Below are 25115 nucleotides of genomic sequence, written 5' to 3'. Positions count from 1 at the left end.
AGCCGCGCCAAAAATCAGGGGATGATGGGATTTGCTTGCAACTTGGCGTGCATGTGGACACATGGATAAGCTCTCCTGGTGCCGAGTTTGAGGTTTCTAACATGCAAATTGACGGAGCTATCCCAAGGGGTGTGAATGGGGTGCCCGATTTTCATAAATTCCCCAAAAATCAGGGGATGATGGGATTGCCTTGAAACTTGGCGTGCATGTGGACACGTGGATAAGCTATCATGGTGCTGAGTTTGAGGTTTCTAACGTGCAAATTGACGTAGTTGTAGAATGGGACAATTTGGGGTGAGTTAAGCCATGCCAAAAATCAGGGGATGATGGGATTTGCTTGCAACTTGGCGTGCATGTGGACACATGGATAAGCTCTCCTGGTGCCGAGTTTGAGGTTTCTAACATGCAAATTGACGGAGCTATCCCAAGGGGTGTGAATGGGGTGCCCGATTTTCATAAATTCCCCAAAAATCAGGGGATGATGGGATTGCCTTGAAACTTGGCGTGCATGTGGACACGTGGATAAGCTATCATGGTGCTGAGTTTGAGGTTTCTAACGTGCAAATTGACGGAGCTATCTAAAGGGGTGTGAATTAGGGTTATGGGAGGTGCGTTAGAGGGTAGAGCCGCGCCAAAAATCAGGGGATGATGGGATTTGCTTGCAACTTGGCGTGCATGTGGACACATGGATAAGCTGCCCTGGTGCCGAGTTTGAGGTTTGTAACATGCAAATTGACGGAGCTATCCCAAGGGGTGTGAATGGGGTGCCCGATTTTCAAAAATTCGCCAAAAATCAGGGGATGATGGGATTGCCTTGAAACTTGGCGTGTGTGTGTATACGCCCATGAGGTGTCATGGTGCCAAACGTGAGGTTTCTAACTTCAACGGAAAAAAAGTTGTTTACTTTTTTAGCTTTCAATGCAAGCCTATGGGGGGGCAAAAACGGAGCTCCGGATCCGATCCGGAGCTCCGGGCGGAGCGGAGCGGAAGTGGGCGGAGCGGGGGCGGGGCGGAGCGACCCGCTCCGAAAAATGGCGGATCTGCAAGTGAAGCGGAGCGGGGGGTCCGTGCACACCCCTAATGGTTAGGTCTCTAACCCTTTTGCAGCAAATGGTTAGTAAGTGGTTAAACCTTATTATGTAGCTACCATGGATAGGAATGGTTCACACAACATGCTAAGCTATATTGTTTAGCTCAAAATGCTTAACTACCATGGCTTAGCATGTTGTCTGAACAGGATCAGTATTTCTAAGTAATTGTGCAGATACCCAATGCCAACACCTGACATTTGGCTGGGGATTATTTTAGGATTTCAGCACTCTCTCAGGACAGTCCAAAGGGCCAGTATTTATGCCATAAAGAAGCTCGGAGGATGGCAACAAGGGAGACGGCCTTTTCAGTTGTGGCCCCCCAATTATAGAATGATCTCCCCAATAAGGCTTGCCTAGCGCCAACATTGTTATCTTTTCGGCGCCAGGTCAAGACTTTTCTCTTCTCCCAGGCATTTAACAACATGTGCTGAGTTTGTTTGTTTTTAACTGACCCCAGAATAGTTGTTTTAAAAGGATATTGTTGTTTTTATGCTTTTGATGGTTTTAAATTTTATTTGTTTTTAATGTTCATTGTTTTTAACTTTTGTAAACTGCCCAGAGAGCTTCGGCTATGGGGCGGTATATAAATGCAATAAATAAATACATAAAATAAATAAATTAATGCCTATCAATGTATTGGAAAAGTGAGCACAGATCAAGTCAACGTTGTGGGCATTTTGGAGGACCCTAGCTCAGCAGTAGTGTACGTGCAGGTGGTCCCCATGTCTATCCCTGGCATCTCCAGGTAGGGCTGGGAAGGACTCCTGCCTGAAACCCTGGAGAGCCATGGCTGGTCAGTGTAGACAATATGAGCTAAACAGACTCAGAATATGGCAGCTGCCTATGGTCCTGTGACAACCAAGTTATTTCACACTCCTTGAAACCTCCATATGGACAATACAATTCTGCAGAGGTGACCCTTTCCCGAGGGGAAAAAAGAATCAGGTGGTTGCTTCAGTTGATTCTGAATGCACAATGTACTTACAACCTACTCTAACTTCACTTGTGTTCTTGATATTTTATTTGTTTCATAGTATGGCTTCATCCGCAATGATTCCTAAAGCTGTTTACAACAATAAAACCAGAAGTACAATTATATGATTAATTTTGCCCTTCACAGTGAGTAGTCTCTATGCATGGGAGAAGATTTTTTCTGAATATTGTTATTCTGCTGGACTGTGGGAGTTCCCAAGTGAGGGAAATGAGTCTTAAAAAAAAGGAAAAAGTTCTCTGATTCTACAGAACACCAGCTGCTATCAATGGTAACAGTTTAATATGGAAGGATTTCTGGGAAGTTAACGCATGGTCAATGCAAATAGATTTTCAGAGCCCTTATGACAGTTAAAAGACTTACATTATTATGTTGGAAGGATAAATGTTTACCTTCCATAATGCAATGCGCTGAAGACTTAACAACACTAACATTTGAACAGGTGTTATATATTTGGTCTGCTTTTCTTGAAACATATGCATAACTCTCCTGTTGTGTTGTTGTTGTTGTTGTTAAGAATGGTGTATCTGATGGGGGGAAATGATGACATGCCTATGTATGTAATGTTTGTTCTTTTTTTCCTTTTTCAGGATTTATTTTCTGTTCTGTTTTGTTACATTCACAATAAAAGTGTGTGTGTGTGTGTGTGTGTGTGTGTGTGTGTGTGTGTGTGGGAAATCAATGGTATCTATAGATGGTTTCATGTCACTCCTGGTTCTGCTCCTTCTCCTCAGCTTTGGTGGCAGAGGGTGACCTTCGGAGGTAAATGGTTTCCAAAGTCCTCACCAGGTGTGCTTGCTGTCACACTGCTCTGGGCAGTGTCTCCTGAAGGCACGGAGGAGCGGACAAGGGGAGGGAAGTACAAAGCCATCTCGCTGGCCCTCTGGCTGCTGCTGCCACCTCAAAGGAGCTTGCAAAGGCACACTTCCCAGGCTCAAGTAAATTTGTGAGAAATTGGTTTCAGTGGGATGTTCTACCTCAGGGGCACCAAGGTGTATTGGGCTTGCACTGTCATGTGATCAGAGTTGCTGCAGAAGGACTCAGGTTATGCAGGCTTTGGGGTTTTGTGAGGGCAGTGAGAGCCCAAACGTGGCAGTTCCTGTGTGCCTGCCTAACTGAGGTCAATGGTGGTGATAAATGGAGGCCGCACCCAAGAACCTTCCATCTTCATTAGCTTCTAGGAGCGCAATTATTCATTAAAGCAAGGTGCAAGATCTCTGCATGAAATTGCAGCTTCCCCACTTTCTGCTGCGGAGTTGCCCCCAAATTTTGGCAGCCATTTGGTGGTGGTGGTTTTGTCAGTGATGGTGGTGGCAGTGTGTAACCCATACTGGGTTCTGGAGGTAGGAAATTGACCCTCTAAAGTTGCTCACCCCTGTTCCACATGCTTGATAACTTTTATCTTTAATAATGCCTTCCACCAGTTTACCCCGGGAGCAGGGCATTATGTGGACTTGTGTGGCTGCATTGGGCAGTGGAGTGGGAGGAGCAGTGAATTCCGCTGCCCCTCCCCACCCGTGCCGAGAGGCCCTCTGCCTCCTCCAGTGGGTGCTCTTGACGGTCCCTCCAACTGTTCTCCTGCTGAGACATTTGCTGCAGAGACAGAAAGCAGCTGGTGAGGCTCTCTGGAACAGCTGCTTGTATTCCTGGTATGCGCCCCTGCTTGGCTAAAGTGTCAGGGAGCTCAGTTGAAGCCACACAGGACTTTGGGCCAGCACCAGCACACACACACCCCGATCCAGGCAGGCTATACTGGACAGGCAGTGGTGGCATTTTGCCCTGGGTGGTGGGAACAAGTTGGGCCCGGCCTGCCCAGAACAGCTGGTAAGCTCACTAGGCTGTCCTTTCCTGGATCCCTCTTTAAAAATTGGTACTACATTGACTACTTTCCAGTCCTCTTTATCAGAGGCTGATATTAGGGACACATTTCATACATTTGTAAGAAGATTAGCAACTTCACATTTGAGTTAATGAAGAATGCTCAGGTGGAAATCATCCAGACCAGATCCGCTTCTCTTCCAGATTCGCAACTTCTGGTTCGGGTCTGCTCTGTTCCGCAGCGATCCGCCTATAGTCTGCTTCGCTTTGCTGCGGAGCTCCGGATCCTAATCGGAGCTCCGTTTCCCCCCCCATAGACTTGCTTTGAAATCCAAATGCCTATAAGTTTTTTTCTGTTAATGTTAGAAACCTCAAAGTCAGCACCATGAGACCTTATCCATGTATACACATTCATGCCAAGCCTCAAGCAAATCCAAGCATCCCCTGATTTTTGGGGAATTTATGAAAATCGGACACCCCATTTTCAAAAATGGGATTTACTCTGACATTTTTACAGATACAAACTTGAAAGTGGGCACCCTCACAGATGCCCTGTAGATCCACATTCATGGCAAGCATCAAGCAAATCCCATCATCCCCTGAATTTTGGTGATTTTTTAACCTTTAAAGCATCACCCCCTAACCCCAATTCACACCCCTTTTGATATCTCCGTCACTGTAAACGTTAGAAACCTCAAAATCTGAACCATGACAGCTTATCCATGTATACACATTCACGCCCAGCTGGAAGCAAATCCTAGCAACCCCTGATTTTGGTGTGTTTTTTTTTGAAAATCTGACACCCCATTTTCAGAAATGGGATTTACTCTGACATTTCTACAGATACAAACTTGAAAGTGGGCACCCTCACAGGTGCCATCTAGATCCACATTCATGGTAAGCTTCAAGCAAATCCCATCATCCCCTGAGTTTTGGTGATTTTTTTCCCTTTTAACTCACCCCAATTCAAATCCCATGCGAGAACTCTGTCAGTTTTCATGTTAGAAACCTCAAATTAGGCACCATGACAGCTGATCCATGTATACACATGAATCCCAAGCCTCAAGCAAATCCAAGCATCCCCTGATTTTGGGGGGATTTTTGAAAATTTGACACCCCATTTTCAGAAATGGGATTTGCTCTGACATTTTGACAGATTCAAACTTAAAAGTGGGCTCCTTCACAGAAGCCATCAGATCCACATTCATGCCCAGTTGGAAGCAAATCCCATCATCCCCTGATTTTTGGCAATTTTTTCCCTTTTAACTCACCCCAATTCAAATCCCATGCTAGAACTCTGTCAGTTTTCACGTTAGAAACCTCAAATAAGGCACCATGACAGCTTATCCATGTATACACATGCATGCCAAGCCTCGAGCAAATCCAAGCAGCCCCTGATTTTGGGGGGATTTTTGAAAATCTGACACCCCAGTATCTCAGGGATTTTTAAAGCTGCAGACAGCTCAATGGGCTTTCCTTATTTATGGCCATTTCAAAGGAAATCCCAACATGCCAAGAATTGGGGAGTAGATAAACCTAAATATGAATCCTCTTCCACACTTGAAAAAATTATTTGGAACTTCAAGAAGTCTAAGTGAGCGCAGGAAGGACTTATCCCCTGAGTCAAAGCAAGCCATGCACAAACCATCCCTGTGAGACGGGCACAGAGGAGGAGAGTCAGCAGGTGGCTGTGCACCTGTAGCACTGGGAGCAAGCATACCAGAGGCTGGTGGGGTTGATCCACACCAAAAGCCCATCATCTAGTACATCTCCTAGACACCAGGAGGGCAGAGAGGCACGCACACGATGTACGACTAACCCATAGATCTATGGGGAAGCGGGCACAAGTGGGCATTGGCAGGCAGGCAGAGAGGCGGGCATTGGCAGGCATTGGCGGGTGGGCACAGAGGAGTTGGTACCTTGCACAGGTAAGCCATAGATCTCTGGGGAAGTCAATCCCAGCAGATGCAGCTACCTCACAAGGATGGCTCCTAGGCAGGGAGGCAGGTGGGCACAGACGGGCATTGGCAGGCAGGCAGAGAGGCAGGCACAGACGGGCGCCTGCTGCCTTTTCTCATGATGAATAATAATTACTATAAATAATAATTATAATAATAGTAATAATAAATGTATTTATTATTTGGGGAAATGGGACAAGTGTGTATGCCTTGCAAAAACTTGATTTGAATGGTCAAACTTTATTTGCTTTTTTACACTTAGCAAGCAGTGCACGCCCGGCAAACACACTCACACAATAACACACAGTCCAAAGAAACACACACACACAGAGTAAGAGACAGAAGAAAGAAAGGATAAAAAAAATTGGCGTTTCTTGTAAAGTTTTTTTATATATAGAAGAAAGAAGGAAGATGAAACATAGTCACAGAACAGGGGGTTAAAAGAGGGGGAAAGGGTTGGGGTGGGAAACCAAACAAACAAACACTCCACAAATGCTTGTTTTTCCTCCTAAACCTTCTCCTCATCTCTCATTCTCTCTTACTGTCAATGATGTTACGCTTACTCCGGTCAAGGAAGCTCGTAGCCTTGGCTTTATCTTCGACTCCTCGCTCTCCTTTATTCCTCATATTGAGGCAGTAGCTAAATCTTGTCGATTTTTCCTGTATAATATTGCCAGGATTCGATCATTTTTGTCTGTCTCTTCTGCCAAGACGCTTGTTCATGCACTGGTTATTTCACGGTTGGACTACTGCAACCTTCTTCTCTCTGGCCTTCCTTCTTCTCACATCAGCCCGTTGGTTTCTGTTCACCACTCTGCCGCAAAGATCATCTTCTTAGCACGCCGCTCCGACCATGTTACTCCGCTTCTGAAATCTCTTCATTGGCTTCCAATTCACTTCAGAATCCAATATAAACTTCTCCTGTTAACCTTCAAAGCTTTTCACGGTCTAGCTCCTTCCTATCTCTCCTCTCTCATCTCACACTATTGCCCCGCTCGTGCTCTTCGCTCCTCTGATGCCATGTTTCTCGCCTGCCCAAGGGCCTCTACTTCCCTTGCTCGGCTTCGTCCATTTTCGTCTGCTGCCCCTTACGCCTGGAACGCTCTTCCAGAACATTTGAGAACTACAAGTTCAACCACAGCTTTTAAAGCTCAACTAAAAACTTTTCTTTTTCCTAAAGCTTTTAAAACTTGATGTTGTGCAGACTTCTACTGTTACTTTCTACTGTTAGTTTTTCCCTACCCTGTGCCTGCTTACCCTTCCCTGTACCTGTTGGCATTCTCTTCCCCTCCTTATTGTTTTACTATGATTTTATTAGATTGTAAGCCTATGCGGCAGAGTCTTGCTATTTACTGTTTTACTCTGTACAGCACCATGTACATTGATGGTGCTATATAAATAAATAATAATAATAATAATAATAATAATAATAATAATGAAAAATTTAAAGTTTATATAAATCAAAGTAAGGGAAAAGCATAGAGCAAACTAACCAAACAGTCAGAAATAACGAACACACAAGACACAACCCAAGCGAAATCCTAATATCTCCTCCAAAACACAGCTGCAGCACACAGAACTATGTCCTCCCTCCACTAAGACCAACCCAACAAAGAGACAGAAAGGAAAAGGGTCTCAGGGTGGCTCTGCCTTAGTCCCCCCTCCAACATTGGGATTGGAGGATGCTTCACATGAGGTGATCACTTCTCATCACGATTGGGAGTTGAATCTGCCTGTCATCACTTAAAAAAACCCTTACCCCCTCATGCTTTTAACATTCTAAACAAATTAATAGCAAGCAAACTGCAGCACGCAAAGTGCTGAAAATAGGCACAAATGACCCCCACCCACCACCCTCTAAGCACAGCGAGTTTCAAGGAGGTAGCTTGAAAAACAAAAAAGTTATCCGCTAATCTTTTCCGCAATGGAATCCTATGGGAGAAAATATCCAAAATGGTGGGCGGAGCACTTCACAAAAAGAGGATCGATTCACTTGTGGCTGTTTCTCTTGCCATGCTTCTCTAGCCACCCAATCCGCTTCTCCTCGGCCTGTAACGGAGGTGAAGCACCCTGATCCGCTTCTGCTTCTCCGAACTGAAGAGAAGCGGATCACAGCCCTAATTGCTATTTACCTCAGTTCTCCAGAATGCATTCCTCACAAAAGTTAGTTCAGGGACAGGTACCTGCTCTACATCTTCTGTAGTAAAGTAGAGAATTCTACAATCTGCATACCCTCCTTTAACAGGCCTTTAAGTTCCTTGTGATAAGTCACTGGAAATGGATTTGTAAAATTCAGCTAGCTAACATATCTCATAATGAAATCTAACATAGGAGAACCTAATCTTGCCATAGATAATGGGGCTCTTCACACGACCAAAATAAGGCACACTCATGACTGATCTCTCAAGGAAGTTTGTGGGTCCTTTTGATGATGTTGTTAACTTCCTGCACGTTGCTCGCATCTTTCCATAGGTATTCCATTCTAAAACAACAACAACATGGATATACTGATTCTTCTGAAATATCATGGGATTTCCTACTGTGTGCAGCTGAAGTTGCACTACAAAGCACCCACTAGAGAGTGCTGTCCCATTCAAGGTTATGAGCACTGAGAGGAGGGGAAGTTTTCAATTACAGACCACATGGTCGCCCCTCTCTGCCCATGTAATGCAACCCATTACAATTGGGCAAGAGAAGCAGGAAGCAAAGCCCTGGTAAGGCAGACAATCTAAAGAAGCCCAACATGTCCAGATACCATATGCATCTTGTTGGAAGCTTGTTTCAGAATTGCAGCTTTCAACTATATGCATTTCCTATAGTTTGGTTTCGTAAAATCTGATCCATCATTTGTTGCAGGAAACAGACAATTACCAACAGTGAGCCTATAAATTTTAATGGTGTTGCTTAAGTATCTCTTAAATCTGAGCAATTAACACCATCACCCGCAAGCATCCCTACAGACATCCATCTTTAGCTTTCCCAGTGCATGGCGTCTCCGTTAGTTACTGTTAATTGAACTCTAAATCTGAAAGCTTTCTTGGGATAGAATGAAATAAATCGCACCCTCCACCCCTCTTTTTTTGGGCTAATAGCTGGGGCCAATACTTGCAAAATTTCAAACGGCTTTGTAAGTAAAGACTTTTCATCAGTGGAGCTGCACGTCTTAGTTCTAATCTTTCATGCTTTCTGACGCAATGACATCAAACAAGTCCAAAGAGAATTGTAAGACTCCAAAGCAATGTAGTGCGCTCTCTCTTTCTCTGTGTGTATACGGTATATTTAGCAACTGTCCACATAATTAAAATGAGAAAATAATTATTTACATAAGTCATAGTTTAATAAACATGATTGTTGCCCCCCCCCCCCTTACAAAAACCATAGGATTGCACAGTTCAAAAGTAATATCCAGAGCTCAAGGGACTGCTGGAAGAAAATGAAAAAGAATTAGGAAGTGTCTTATGTCTAAATCTTCAAAGCAAAAGCAACCAATTTATGTCTCATTCTTACTTACTGAAATGTAGTTTGCATATTTTATTGTTCCTATCATCTTGCTTGTTACAATCCATCCAAGGAGTTCTCAAAGAACATTAAGTCCTACAAATAAATAAACTGTGAATGATGAGGAAGATACAAAAAGGCAACAATTAATATCAAAAGGCTGACTTGTAGGGTTTCATTACACCAAAGACTTTTTTTTATTCTTATTATTAGTAGGCAGCGGTTCTTCTGCTTGGTGCCTCTGAGCAAAGAGAGTTTTGCATAGCGAGAAATCAGAGAGATTTAAGTACCAGCAGAATGTTATTCAAGCCTTGTTGGACTAAAAAGGAGGAAGAACACCTGTATCATTATGCACCTTTGTAATTTTTATACCATAGTTCTTTGTTGGCAGTGGTGGTGAGTGCTTATCAATGGAACCATCTCAAACTGGGGAGAGGCAACGAGTGGGATACCGCAGGGCTCAGTCCTGGGCCCAGTGCTCTTCAACATTTTTATTAATGATTTGGACAAGGAGGTGCAGGGAACACTTATCAAATTTGCAGATGACACAAAATTGGGTGGGATCATGTGGGAGGGAGGCAGATGGCATCGTGAAAAAGACCCATGAAAATCCATGAATGTGCTATAAAGATGCTCATCTGATGATGCTATGAAGCTGTCTCTGTGCATCTTAGCTTTACATAAATGGGTTCTCCATGCAGTTGTGTACAGTGCTCAGAATTGTCTCTTAGAACCTATGATGGGAGGTAAGCCAGTGTGCCCCAGTGAATAGTTTGTTGGGTTTGGTTGTGAGAAACCCAGATTCAGCCTAATTTATTAAACAGGATCATTGTGATCCTACAATGTTACCTTGAACATCATGGACGAAGGAGGGGATAAAAAATGGGAGGACTTTCCCTTTTTTTGGGGGGGGGTATACTTACTAGGAGAAAGCAAGCACCAATCATTACAGCCTTGATTTTTACATCAAGATCTACAGGAACCTGGATACCGAAGTTGGCTGTATTGGTAAAGATATTATTGACAAATCCAGACCAATACTTGGAAATCTTGCCAATGGTTGACATATCATTTAGAGATTTTACCTGCAGAAAAGAAAAATAACATAAGCATTGAAGGAATGCACAGAGAACATCTCCCAAATATTTGGATAACTGGAAGTGTGGATAAATGGGATTAAGCCTAAGATAGTGGGGCTGTTCAGACAACACATTAACCCACACTCTGTGATTGAGTAGTGGATTGTTGTTGAACCATGAGTTGTTTGTTGAACTGTGGGATTAGCGTGTTGTCTGAACATCTGCAGGGTGGCTTGTTAACCATGCAGTGTGGCTTATTTTCTTGAACAAGCCACCTTGAGTACATATGGTTTGAGGATGGGTTGTTCAGGGTGGTTGTCAAGCCACACTGCATGGTTAACAAAGACAATGGGGCTACTTAGGAGGCAGCAAATCAATTTTAAAAATTAGGAGTTTTGAATTATTGAAAATCAGTAATGTAGTTCAGTTGCATTATATGTTTAGTACATCATCAATAGGTTTAAATTCAGTACAGATATTTTATGTCCAGTAAAACCTTACCAAGTAATGCACACCACAATATAATCCAGGCTGAAAATGAAATTCCAACTGGTTGAAGCTGAACACCAATTTGATTTTACTATCCTGGTTATTATTACCATTACTAACAATTCTAAAGCACTAGGTACAATTATTACAAACGTGAAAAATAATTTTAAACATTTCTAACTCTTTTTTTCATACATCCTTTTATCCTGATTTTTACCCTCATATTTTTCAGACACCAGAAATTTAAAACAAAATAAAGCATACATTGAAGAACAAGCTTTATTTGAGATGCAAGTGGCTGGAATTGCTACACTTGATGACCCAGTCCATGTCCCACCTCACCCCACCCCCGACTCCACCGCTGCGAATTATATGAGTAGTACCATCAAATCTGAGAATACACATCACTTCTTAACATGTGGGTCTCCAGATATTTGGCTTACAACAACTTCAAAACGGCCCTATCCAGCATGGCCAATGGAGCGTGGCCATGCGAACTGTAGATCAAAACATCTGTATGGCTACAAATTGCCCACCCCTGTGTTAAGTGGTGGTTCATTGAAAAGGAGTTGCCATGGACATCTTTATGGCCACTGTGCGAACACAATGCCAGATTAGATAGGACAATGGTTTGATCCAGCATGACTCTTCTTATATTCTCATTCCTTCCATTTATATATTGCCCTCTAGGTGGTTTACAAAGTTTAAAACTTTAAAAATATAATATAATAATGCAATATGAAAACTATTTGCATACAAAAGTATAAAACAATTTTGAACGATTGACAATAAAATCCCAGGACCCATTGAAAATATCATCCTCTGTTCTTAGGTTAATAGAGAACCCACCTAAGCACATAGGAACATAAGAAGAAGAAACCTGCTGGATCAGATGAAAAGCCCATCAAGCCTGTTTTTCCCCAGTGGCAAACCAGGTGCATCTGGGAAAGCCAGTTGCTGGAAAGGTGATTGCCTTCATCCTGTGTTGCTTCCCACTGACGGGCATTCAATGGCATAGAAAGTTGCATATAACCATCATGGTTAATAATAGCCCCTGATGGCCCTCTCTTCCGTGGGCTTGAATTTTTCTAATGTTCTTTTAAAGCAATCTAATTTAGTGACCATCATCACCACATCTTGTGGCAGTGAATGGCATAAATTGATTGCACATTGTGTGAAGAAGTACTTTTATTTGTCCATCCTGAATATACTGTCAATCAATTTCATTGATTGTATTTTCAATCAACAGCTTCAGACGGGAGGGAGGAAAACTTCCCTCTATTCATTTTCTCCAAACCAAGGCATCACTCTGTTGCCTAACAGGCAATTGGAACTGTTGGAGCTAACAGTATTGGTCATAGGAGGGCATGCGTGGTGTGAGCTGTACACCCTGGAGAATGCATGCTACTGCTTCCCACCCCCTGACATTCTTATCCTACAGGAGCCATTTGTGTTGGCATTAGGAAAGAAGGAACATTAGGATGTGCTGCACAAACCATTAATTTAAATGGCATTTAAAGGGCAGGACTCAATACTGCCGTTGCACTTCTGCTCATTCTATTGCACCAGTGGGATCCACCACCAGTGGGACCCATTGCTAGTGCAACTAGAAGCTAGCACGGACGAAAACAACGGCAGAAATTATCTGAAAACTCATTTCTGGAATGGGACATGTCAGCTGCAGGTTCTGCCTCATTCTGGAAATGAGCATTTCAGCTTGTTTTCCAGTCACTTTGGGAACCACTAACTTCTCATTGCGGTAGCAGTGGGTTGTGCTGGTTTGTGAGTAGCATTGGATATTGTAGGTTGACCATATGAAAAGGAGGACCGGGCTCCTGTATCTTTAACAGTTGTATTGAAAAGGGAATTTCTGCAGGTCTCATTTGTATATATGGAGAACCTGGTGAAATTCCCTCTTCATCACAACAGTTAAAGGTGCAGGTGCCCTGCCCTCTTTTGTATCTGGTCACTCTAGTATAGCTCCTGCACCTTTAACTGTTGTGATAAAGAGGAAATTTCACCAGGTTCTCCATATATACAAATGTCACCTGCTGAAATTCCATTTTCTATGCAACTGTTAAAGATACAGGAGCCCTGTCCTCCTTTTCATATGGTCACCCTAGGATATTGCAACCTATCATATTAGTTTAGATATTTTGAAAATGTGCACATTTAGAAAACATTACAGAATTTTTGGTGTAGAGGATTTTTTTTCCTGATAAAACATATAACATACAAGAACTATAAGTTGATTTAGTGAAGAATGTTATATTGACTTATTCTACCCCCACTCCAATATTTTGCCTGGGACATCCAGTGGGGATTTAAACACTTAACACTCAAATGTGAAGTAATGTTATCCAAGGTACCTCAAAATCAACATCTCCAAAACAGCCGCAAGTTGCATAAGGGCCTATTATCTTTAATATGTCTTCATTGCTCTCATTTCTGATAGTGAATTTAGGCAGAAGAGGGTCCCATTTCTGAACAACGTAGCCAACAGTGGTCCCAGGAGGAGACTGAACTTCTAACTATTGGAAAATTAAAAAAAAATGTGATAGAACTAACACGTGGCTTACAAACATAATTGCTATAGATTTTAATAAAAGCAAATATTTGAACCATAAACAATGGAATACAGAATGTGTGTTTGTGTGTGTGTATAAACTTTTGGGACACAATCCCTTACCTGTAGGTAAAATCCCCATTCACATCAAGGTGCACATATGTATGTAAAGTAAATATATGAATAAATAAAATGGACTACTACTAGGATTTACTAACCTCTTGTAGGTAACATGGAAACCAGCAGCTGTTACATCTTAAAGGTCTGTTCACAGTGATCACCTCTTGACCGCTGTTGTCCAAGATCCTCATGGTGAAAGACCGTAATGGTGCACAGAAGTTACGATCAAAGCAGCCATTTTCCTCCACGGCAAAGTAAACTCTTTGTCCCATGTGGTTTTTAATCTCATACTTGCTGCATGTCTCTGTCCCAACTATAACTGCATAAAGTCAAACATGTAGACATGTATTTTGTGCAATCATTATTGGTTTGAGATGTATCTGATGACCATTTTGATTCCATGCTACATATGAAACTATGGCTTTCTGGATTAAATGCTTAAAACCATTTAATAATAATATGAGCCACCTTTGAGGCATGATCTAGCGTCATTCAAGAACTTACAAGCCTTTATAGCCTTAAATAGTTTGGGTCCAGGTTATTTGAAGGGCCACTTATGAACCTGCCTGTGTTTTAAGATAACCTTTCTACTCACTGGTCCACCACGAATGCCACAGCTAGACCTAAGGTTTATCCTGGGATCATCCAGGGTTCACCCCTGCCTGAGCACTGGATCCCCTGTGTGTCACCTAGATGAACAGGTTTGACCCCTGGATGATCCAGGGATAAACCTTAGGTCTAGCTATGGCCTAAAATCAGCAAGGTAACTGGGCACCAAAGATAGGGCCTTCTCAGCAGTGGCACCTAACCTATGGAATTCCTTCCTGAGATATATACAGCTGGTTCCATCTGTCGCCATTTTAAGAGGGCTTTTAAAGACATACTTGCTCTCTCTGGGTTATAATTAAAAAGATTGTGTGGCATTTGCTCCTAATAGATATTTATTCTAACTGATTTATGTTAAAATGGTTTGAATTTAAAAGTTGTTGTTGTTGTTTTTAAAAAAAATTGATATTGAATGTTACTCTTTGTATATTATAAGTTGTCTTGGGAAGACCATGGCCTTGAAAGGTGACAAATGTATTAACTGTATTAAATAATGCAAATCAAATCCCCTTGTTTTAGTGAGAGCTTTAAGCATTTGGTCAGTTCTCTCCTGCTGTAATAAAAGTTCTTTGGCTGGACTAAGCTCATGGTTTGCCAATACTGGAACACAGCAGCTTTTAATATTTAAGGTAGGGATGCTTGCAGCATTTGATTGTCATAAATTAAGATAAGAAATGAGCCAATGTGCACCTCTAAACTAATGTGCAGGCCAATTAATCCATTAACTTTTACAATTCTTAAACAAGCTGATAGAAAACACATTACAAAAACATGCAATTTAAACACATATTTGAATGAATTTTCATGTGCAATTTAAATAATAATAATAATAATAATAATAATAATAATAATAATAATAGCAGATTGAGTCAGGAATATAATGGATATAAGTGAACCCATGCAAAATTGATATGCACCAAAAAGAAACAGATTTGATGATCCCAAATTTAATGGCCAAATTCAGTTAAGCAATACCTTGGAGAAGTTCCACTTCTTGATGAATAATTATCTGGTCCAACTGTTTAAAAAAGGAAAATAAACAAGACAGCATAAGAACTGTGGACAGCTGAAGATACTTAGAGGTGTTTGAGTTGATCGGTAGTCAACGCTAATAACTAAGACTGCTTTGCACAACACAGTAGCAGTATAGGGTTAGTAGTATACTATTGTCCAGTCTCCCTTGTGATGGGAGACACAGGGGCCTCAGCTAGACCTATCGGGTCTAGTGTGACAGAGGCGTGAGGATCTCGTGATATTTTTATCGCGAGACTTCTCCCCCCCCCCCATTTACACGTGGCGCGTAACAACCTCAGAGGGAGAGGACGTTGCGCCCACCACCTTTTTTTGTTGTTGAAGGAGAAAAGCGCACGAACGCTCGTGAGCAAAAGGTAAGCTTTTTTGTTTTCAGTACTTTCTCCCGTTCCCCCCACCCCACCCCCAATGGGCGCAGAGCTCCTTGCGGGCCCTGGCTCCTCGTGAGTAACCACAAGGCGCTGGGACAAACCGCGACACTCGCCCACACGCTCTGTGGCCTTGGGATCAGCCCTAGACCATGGAAAAAGCAGGCTCAAAGGTAGGGCGAGATCCTGGGGAAAGGCAGGGATGATCCCGCCCTGCTCCTGGGATCCCCTGTGCATCATGTGGACACACAGGGATGACCCCAAGGGATCGCCCTGGGACGTCGCCCCGTCCAGCTCTGCCCAGGGAATCAGCTTGAGGAAATGTGCCAGTAGTGCTTGTTTGACAACAGTACGTTTGTCTAGCGGTGCCATCTTAAGTAAATCCTACTGACTCCAATGGAACCTACACTCAGGTGAGTGTGTATAGCAGGGATGGGCAGCTTTAGGGCTCTGGGTGCCACTTTCATCCCCAAGAAGCCCCAGCGAGCTACACTCCTGCCAAGACAGCTGCCATGACCTGAATTTGGCTGGGGCAGGGCCCCCACAATGGAAGTGGTGGTGTGGGGTGCATGGGGCCCATTCATCACATGTCACCCACCTCTTGTGTATAGGATTGCAGCCTAAATGATGTGCAGAAGATTTATGCCTGGGAGTTGTGCACTCCACACGGCAATGTGGGCAATGAACCTGTCGCGTCCTTACGTTGCAGTGCCATGGCTAGCTGAGCAAGGGCATCACATTGGTTCAGCATTGGCACTCCAGTAGCATCCACTATGGTCAGGTGCAGTGAAGAACACAGTGGGTTCAAGTACCAAACTGGGCTAACTGGGCATGCCTTGGGTACAGTATGAAAGATAACATTGAAGGGGGGAAGATATCTCCAGAACCACTAGCCAATTTGATGTGGATGCAAATTTATTCCCAGACTCTAACGAAATTCAATCCTGAGCAAGCAAGCAAGGGCCATTTATTATGTTCTCCCTGTTGGGAATATTGCATTCTTGTCTGCAAGTTACTGAAAGAGGCCAGTGTTGCAGTTAGTTAGTTAGTTAGTTCATGGGAATTTTGACCACAGCTAGCCTCAAGATCTCTGTAGCATATAATGTGATTTCCTGTGATTTCTTCATTTTGCTCCTCCCCTTCCTCCCCCACAACTCCTCTGTTGTTGGAAGCACATGTCTTTGTTCTCTCGCTCCTGCCAATGTAGTGGAACACAAAATGGACTGAACAAATTCTTTTAAAGCTCTATGCTCTACCTTCATTGTATTTGCAAGAATATTTGTAAGAAAAACTGTTTTCTTCACCGAAGAAAGGTGTCATCTTTATTATGCTGAAATAGCCTTTGTGCACATGGGACTGGTAAACACTCATTCTGTTTTGTCATTTTGTTTTTCTCTGCTAATTGCCTTTCTAGCAGGAGGCATCATTAGTAAATAATCCCATCACTCTCTAGTTGGAGTGTCAGAAAGAAGCCACACTGTGAAATGCTTACTTTAAGCAAGATCATTGATGCTTTATGGACTCGACTTATTTCTCAAATCATTTTGGAAGGCCGGTAAGTGAATTCAATCACACTGTAGCCTCATTTATTGAAATGACTTATGGGGCATCCAGAACAGCTGACTATGCAGAAATACAAAATTGTAGCTCAGATAAGGAATGTGATGTACGCCCACTTTATAGAAACACAACATTCAGGAGAAAAACCACATCAGAATCAGAAACATGAATACAAAGAACCGAAAAGCCTCTCCCAATAATGCCATCGGCATGAGCACTTTTGACAATCTGCAGGTATGTTCCTTTGATTGTCTGGGAGTTCTTCCTCTGTTTCAAGGTAAGGGAAAGGCAAGACGAAAATTGGGGCAAACCCCAAGTGCAATTCTGAAAAAGTAAAAAAAAAATTTTTTCAAAAACTCTTGCTTTCTGAACCTGCTATATCCTTGTTATTGAATTGGCTTTCAGTTAACAATTTTCATGGAGTATTTGGAAGTGTTTGATCAGTTATGATATTCCCAGGCAAGAAGCCTTAGATCTAAGTGCAGCAATGGTGTGACGGGAGTTCTAAGGCTTCATCGTTTAGATTTGATTCCATTTGAGTTAGGTCCAGCTAAAAATCAAAAGTTTTGCTTCTTAGAAAACCTCAAAGCTGACTTCTTTCATTCAGCAAATCTGAGCCTGCAGCAGAATACCAGATGGAATAAGCAGGTCTTCTGCATGAAGAGGTAGGCAACAGCAAAAAAATACCTAAACTGTTGCTCATCTCACAAATATTATGCAATAAGTTAAAAAAAATAGGTAGTTGTGGCTTCATGTACACCTTGAGGCCTTCTGGGATGTGGTGGTGGGAGGATCCTGGGATTACCTGCTTCCGGGATCATCCCCCTACATCTAAATGCCAGCGCGTCATCCCAAAAGTCAAGAGGAACATTCCTGGCATCTGGGGGAAACTTAAGTTTTTAAAAACATCTCAGCACCCCAACATGCCGAGAGCCATCCAAAGGATGGAGAAAATGCTGCCCCCCCTCGATGGGCACACACACACACACACCCTGCGCACAGCTCTGTGCCTGTTTGAAGAGCCCTGCTACTTGTGAGGAGGTGGGAGGATCTGGGAGTGCTCAGCGCACTGCCTGTGGTCCTTGGAGTTTTCCCAGGGCTGTGGCAAAAAAATGGGAAAACCACAGGCCTGGTTATCCCAGGGCAACTGAGGGGTCATCCTCAGTTAAACCCAGGATCCCCTATGCATCATTTGGATACACAGGGACAACCTCGAGCTGACCCCGGGATAACTGGCAGGTGTAGATTAGGCCTGTGTTGGTCCATTATACCTATAATCATTCTATCTATCTATCTATCTATCTATCTATCTATCTATCTATCTATCTATCTATCTATCTATCATCCATCCATCCATCCATCCATCCTCCAAAATTTATAGCAGACATATGAAAACTTCTGGCTAGTGAGATCTACTTTGTTTTTTATTAGGATGTGAAGGCCCACCAACCCAAACAAGGTGCAAAATAATGGCTCAGGGGTAGAACAAGATACAAAATAATGGCTCAGGAGAGGAGCCCGTTACAGCATCCAGGGACCTATATATGGCAGACGTCCCCAATGTTGCACCCACAGGCACCATGGTGTCCACGGGCACCTCCAGTGGTGCCCATGAAAGTGTCTTCAGGCACCTGATTTTTTAAAATTCTTTTAAAGAACTGTTTTCTCTGTGTGTTTTTAATATATATACATGGATTCATATGAAATACATACAACTTTCTAGCAATTATACATAGGCTACAACAAGAGTGGACCAAATATCTGAAGACAGGAGCAATCCTGTGTCCCCTGGAGAGAGTTGGGATAGGGCATAAGATGATCCAGATTCCTGGACCTGAGGTCGCTGAGAGCACTCCAACCATGAATCCAGGAATCCATGCTTTCCTTTCCACCCTCTCCCTCACAGCTGATGCAAAAATCTGTCCGAAGTTGCAAAGGTGAACTCTTTGAAGGGGTAAAGGGGTAGTGGCAGCAGGCAAGGAGGGGAGGGGACTAGGGAAACCAGGATATGACATATCCCCAGGCCTTCCCAGCCTCCTTTCCTCTCACTCTGATGCTCTCCAGCTAAATGGGCAAAAAAGCCCATCTAGCCAAAATGCAGAGTGGGAAGAGCACAGAGGTGATTATCACCTTTGCTGCTCTTCCCACTCTGCACAGAATGCCTGTAAGCCTCCAAGTTGAGAGACTTATGGGCATCATTGTAGGACTTCACCCTAAATATCCATTTGAATGGGGGATCTGTATGCTGTCCATTCAAATATTGAAAGCCTTGTATGGTCCACAATCCATTGTGTTACAGGAGGTGAGTGTTTACCATTTTTATGTTTTAATATCAGTATTTTACCTGTGAAAAGGGCACAGAGAATCCATTTATGCTGACCATTGGTTAATTTTCATGAAACAAGTAATCAATTTAAAAGAGAATGTACATCAGTGAATATTAAAGAATGTTCCAGTACAAAGTTTATCTGTGTAATAACCATGGAGGCCTGTCTAGAGAAAACAAACAAACATGGAGGATGGAGAGGTGAAAATTGCCTATCTCCCCCCCTCGCCCCTGCCAACAGCAGCTTGGCAGGGCATTGGATACCCAGAGGCCCCTGAGTTCCCCACAGGGCTGAATGTTAAGGTTAGTATTTGGAAAGAGAACAGGACCTGGCATAAGTATTCCAGACCAGGAGGCAAACTGGCAGGAAGTTGGGCTTGTTTCCAAATGATGGTCGTTTCGGAAGGCTTCAGTTGATCTGGAGGCTCTGGAGAACCAGGAAGTGGGTCTTGTATGGTTTTATGAATTTGGCCCGGAGGATCTGTGCAAATCAGAACCCACAAAATGGAAATGAAAATGGGTGTTAGTTTGTCAATTATGGTATTATCAGATTGCATGTATAAATGCAGCTCAATCCTATGTAAACTGGAGTAAGTAAATTGGGCCCATCAATAAATGTACATAAGTCTACAGCCTGCAACACTTTCAGCCTTTCTATACTAGCAAAAATCGCACAGTTTTGCTGGGGCTTCTGCTTCCAGTTTTTGTGTGGATTAAATCGGATCCTTTCCATGTGTTTTTTCTTTCTTTGTTTCTTTTCACCTCAGCAAGGTCTATATATTAATTACGAGGCCACTAGATGATGCTGTTGTATTATTTGCAATTATCCGCCAAGATGTCAGTACTCTATAAAATGGTTCATGGCGGGAGGAGGAAAAATGCTGGACTTCTGTCATCATGAAAAACAGTGCTATAAAGCTTGCAAAGAAAGGGAAGTGCCCTGGAGGATGGCTACATAGTGTATAGGACCCATGAACTTCCGTGAATGACCAATCACAAGTAGAATCATAGAATCATAGAATAGCAGAGTTGGAAGGGGCCTACAAGGCCATTGAGTCCAACCCCCTGCTTAATGCAGAAATCCAACGTAAAGCATCCCTGACAGATGGTTGTCCATGATTGTCCATGGTTGTACATGATTAATGTCTCATGTAGAAATGGCCTTTAATCTCAGGGCTAAATCACATGGCATGATGATGATGAATTACGGTGACCATATGACCGGATTTGCCCAGATTTGTCTGGGTTTTTGATGGCAAATCCGGGAGGGGGGGGGAATCCGGATTTTTTTCCAAAGAGCAGCTCTAATGGGAATTAACAAAAATGCTTATAACTCCGTCATTTTTTAAGATAAAGACATGAAACTTGGCACAATGGTAGCTCTTAGGAAGGGCTTTAGTCATACCAAATTTGAAACAGATCAGTTCATCCATTGATTTTTTAGGAATTTTTTAAAAATTGAGGTGTTAAATTATTTTTAAAATTGTCATTTTTAAAGTTAAAGAGATAAAACTTTGTACCATGATAGGATTTAGGTAGAGCTTTAGCCACACCAAATTTGAAACAGATCAGTTCATCCATTGATTTTTTAGGAATTTTTTAAAAATTGAGGTTTTAAAATTATTATTTTTAAAATCGTCATTTTTAAATATAAAGAGATGAAACTTTGTACATGATAGGATTTAGGTAGAGCTTTAGCCACCCCAAATTTGAAACAGATCCATTCATCCATTGATTTTTTAGGAATTTTTTTAAAAATGAGGTTTTAAAATTATTATTTTTAAAACTGTCATTTTTAAAGATAAAGAGCTGAAAGTTGGCACCATGATAGCTTTTAGGTAGAGCTTTAGCCATACCAAATTTGAAACAGATCTGGGGCCAGTAGCAAACCCTGTTAACAACAACAGCAGCTTGCAATGAGTGAAGATACAGTCAGAAAAGATATTTGAGGGAAGGGGAGAATGTAACACACAGAGTATAGCAACAAAGTACAGCAAAACCTACAAAAGTAGGAGTGAGTGAAGTTAATTTCAGATACATTGAATCTCTCACTTTTTCTTTATTTCAGTGATTTTAACATTAAGATGTTATGTAGAACAGATTTGTTTTAAATGTGTGCTGTAAAATCAGACATGTGACCAAGGCTATGTTCGGGTGGGCATGCCCCCTTGGTACTGGACACGCCCCCTTGGGGGTGACCATGTTGTCCTCCTTTTTGGTTTCCAAAATATGTTCACCCTATGATGAATAGTCTAATTTTCTATACTAGATTTATTACTTTTACAAGCGGGGGTTATAACAAAATGTTGAAGTAAGGAGCACTACTATTCAGTATCACAGCCAATCAGCCATGCCTTCTTTCAGGATACTCCATTCCATCCCCATCCCCCTCAGTCTTCTCCCCCATCAGTCAGCATCTCATGCCCGTTGAGCATGCTCAATGCTCATTGGGCTGTTTTGGGTTTGATTGTTTTTGCCCATGACAATCATGCCCAAAAGTAGGAAGCACAAAAGCCCTGAGTAAGCAACACGATTTCCAATGGGGTTCAATAATATGGAGGGGATCAATAAATAGGACTTTAGTTCTTCCCCCATCATGTGACACAATGAGCTCCAAGCTTTTCTTTCCAACATCTCACCCCCTTCCCACTTCTCCTAGACTACCTCAACCTAGGGAATGCTGGGAGTTTGTCGCCCAACTCATCTGGAAGACACCAGTTCTGCACAGCAATCTGCATACCCACTAGGTTTTTTTTATGGTCTCCAGCCTTCCACCCTGCCTGTATCCTTTCATGTCACAGGAAACCCAGACAGCTGCAATGGTCCCTCCCTCCTCATTTCCTACTCATGCTCTTCACATCCCCTCCCCTGCATTTCTTAAGAACTCAGGTACCCTCATTTGGAGAACACCCCACCCCACCCACCCCGCATGATGGTATGTCTTTTACAATTCGGACATAAGGATGAAGTTCTCACAACTGCTGTTGTGGGTTTAGAAGAGGCCCCTTTCCATTATTTGGATGTGAGTGTGGCTGTTTCATCCTGTAATCGTATTTTGATCTTAATTTATCATTGCAGCCACAGCTTTGCTTCAAAGCCCAAGACCCCAGGAAGAAGGAGGAATCCCTTTGAATTTCAATCTAGCTTTTTAAAAATGTATAACTGGGTCATAAATATTTCATCTGCTCTCCTGCATCATTTTACCTCACAGAGTTCTGTTGTTGCTCAAAACTCATGTTATGTGAAATGCCGTGAAGTTTTATTGGCCAAGTGTTAGTGTCTTTTTGAGGAAGTGGGGCGGGGGGGGGGGGGGGAAGCAAAGTGAAGACTGTCCTGTCAGTCAGACTTAAACTACAGAAAATCAAGCAGCAGGTGCACTACATATTCATGGAAATCTGAGGCATTTTGAAGAGTGGTGTGTATTATTTTGTGCATCTGCTGTGGTGGCACTTTGAGGATCCTATTTCAGTCATTTTCCACATATGTAAAATATACCATGTTGTGTAAATACAGCACTTGATGCAATAGTATTTTTTTTAAATAAACAAACAAACAGATTAGATTAAAGGTGGATTTATGTCATACTCTCCTTTTTTGTTGGAAGCATATTTAACTCCATGATTTTGCTAACTCCATGTAAACATTACACAGAACTATACCTTACTATTTAAACAGAGCATTAAATTCTGTAAAGTGCTTGACAATATTTACCATGGATTTTTCTTTTCATAACGACCATGAGAGGCTGGCTGGTAGTTCTTCTATTTTAGAGCTGGAGAAACTGACTTTTTATTGTATTAGGAAGTGCATTCATTTGCATACACCAAGATGATAATTTGTTTGACTGCATACAAATGTAAACTGCCCAGAGAGCTTCGGCTATGGGGCGGTATGTAATTGTGATAGATAAATAAATAAATAAATACAACGAACAGTGCGCCAACGACTCAGCACTGAAGACCACCTACATTAAAGGAACATTTTATTTATCATTCTTCCAAGGCAGGCTGAGGATGGGGAAAAGAAACTGGGTTTCTGTGAACTTGTTAGTACTTCTAGAGAACTCTTGTGCCAAATTTTAAACTCTGTGCTATTTAAAGAGGCAAGCTGGTAGGTGCGAGAGAAGAATTTGACTTCAATTTTAAGTGTAACATTTCATCTTTTTTTTTTATAAAGGAAAGGGTTTGAAAGGCTTTTCAGTTGGCTGCAATTTTCACCTTTAATGAGAACTTAGCTGTCTCAAACTAAAGAGGAGACATGACACAAACTACCCTTCAATCCAAATGCACTCACTTGTCCCTCAGAAGCTCGTTAACAGGAATTTTGTCACGCATGTTCAAATGTTCGGTACTTGCTGACGCAATATTTCTCAAGTGAGGTATGTCTGAAGGATGCAAACCTTTTAACGGATGCATGACCTTTCCATGTCCTTGTTTTGTCAAATAAAGAGCATGCATTCATTTGCAGACCGAGGCAGGTGTTGAGATGGAACCCACATCAGACATCCACGAGGAAATGCAGGTTTAAGTTTAGATATTATATTTGACATTCTCTTATATTATGCCTCCGTCGCTGCATAGTCAGAGCAGAAATTACCATGTCTTGGAGTTGTCACTTCCCCCCATTTAATCAGATTGCTGATTGCTATATACCATTAAGGGTAGCTTTCTTTTCTTTTCCTTTTAAAGTAAACATCCCTTTATAGGTTATAATCACTTACCTTGAGAGGCCATGAAGCTGCCTAAGTCACTTCTTCAAAGGAAGCCAGGTTAAAAGAAAAGGCTTTTCTTGTTGCAGCAAGGAAGGGGGGGAGGGGAAGCACAGCATGCACAAACTTCAGAAGATGTCTGTCTACTTCATGTCAGCTTACAAAAGAATGGCAAGGAAATGCATCGCCTTTCTCATATTTCTGATCCCTGCATTTTGTGCGTATGGACAACAGGGGGAGATGATGCTTGTAATCGAGAGAGAGAGAGAGAAAATATTGCTCGCTTTCGAAGCATTTTGCACCTGTGCAAATGAGAAAGATAAACAGGGCACAAAAAAGAAATTACTTTTGCAGAATACATGTTTGCATTATGGACTTGGGGATTGAGGCTGTTCTTAGATATCGTCTGTTCTTAGATATTGTCTGTTCTTAGTTATCGGTGGGCCACATCTGCATTCAGAAGGTGCATGAGCTAAAGAAATGTCTGCCCAAAGCTAAACACGACGTTTTCTATAGCGCAAAAGGATGAAAACATGTATGTGCAATAGAGGGTTTTGTCCTACCGTCAGCCTGCGTTCGTCAAGGGTGATTACTCCTTTGCAGAATGAAATTATTTCCAGGAAATAATGCCATCTGCCTTGCACATTGGAATGCAATAACTGCTATGGAAATGGAATTTAGAGATGGAGATCTTGCTTCAGAATGGAGACTATACCAAAAAGCTAATGGTTACCCTAAAAGCAGAGAGAGAGAGAGAGAGAGAGAGAGAGAGAGAGAGAGAGAGAGAGAGAGAGAGACACCTTGAATTGCCAGCTCATATTTCTAACTCAAGTGACCACGTTGCCATGGAGATTGTATCAGTGTGTGACTCACACAGGCATGATTCGCAACTATTAAGTGACCAC

General features: G+C 42.3%; 1 protein-coding gene across 2 annotated transcripts; it reads right to left on the bottom strand.

The window, feature by feature from the left end:
- Positions 1–9202: 9202 nt before the first annotated feature.
- On the bottom strand, positions 9203–24408 carry LOC134402144 (phospholipid scramblase family member 5-like). Of its 2 annotated transcripts, none has more exons than XM_063131483.1 (8): positions 24223–24408; positions 19832–19983; positions 15192–15234; positions 13709–13929; positions 13294–13455; positions 10280–10441; positions 9370–9452; positions 9203–9281 (listed from the first exon to the last, which is right to left on the bottom strand). In XM_063131483.1, the coding sequence occupies exons 1-7, from the start codon at positions 24233–24235 to the stop codon at positions 9414–9416; spliced, it is 792 nt and encodes a 263-aa protein (XP_062987553.1). In that variant the 5' UTR covers positions 24236–24408; the 3' UTR covers positions 9203–9281; positions 9370–9413. The 2 variants fall into 2 exon arrangements, with proteins under 2 accessions (XP_062987553.1, XP_062987555.1); XM_063131485.1 differs by having other exon boundaries at positions 9214–9278.
- Between the last annotated feature and the right edge of the window lie 707 nt (positions 24409–25115).

The sequence above is a fragment of the Elgaria multicarinata genome, chromosome 8 (assembly GCF_023053635.1).
Source record: "Elgaria multicarinata webbii isolate HBS135686 ecotype San Diego chromosome 8, rElgMul1.1.pri, whole genome shotgun sequence".
Lineage (NCBI taxonomy): Eukaryota > Metazoa > Chordata > Lepidosauria > Squamata > Anguidae > Elgaria > Elgaria multicarinata.
The sequence above is the reverse complement of the archived record's forward strand: the minus strand, read 5'-3'. Positions and strand labels throughout refer to the sequence as shown.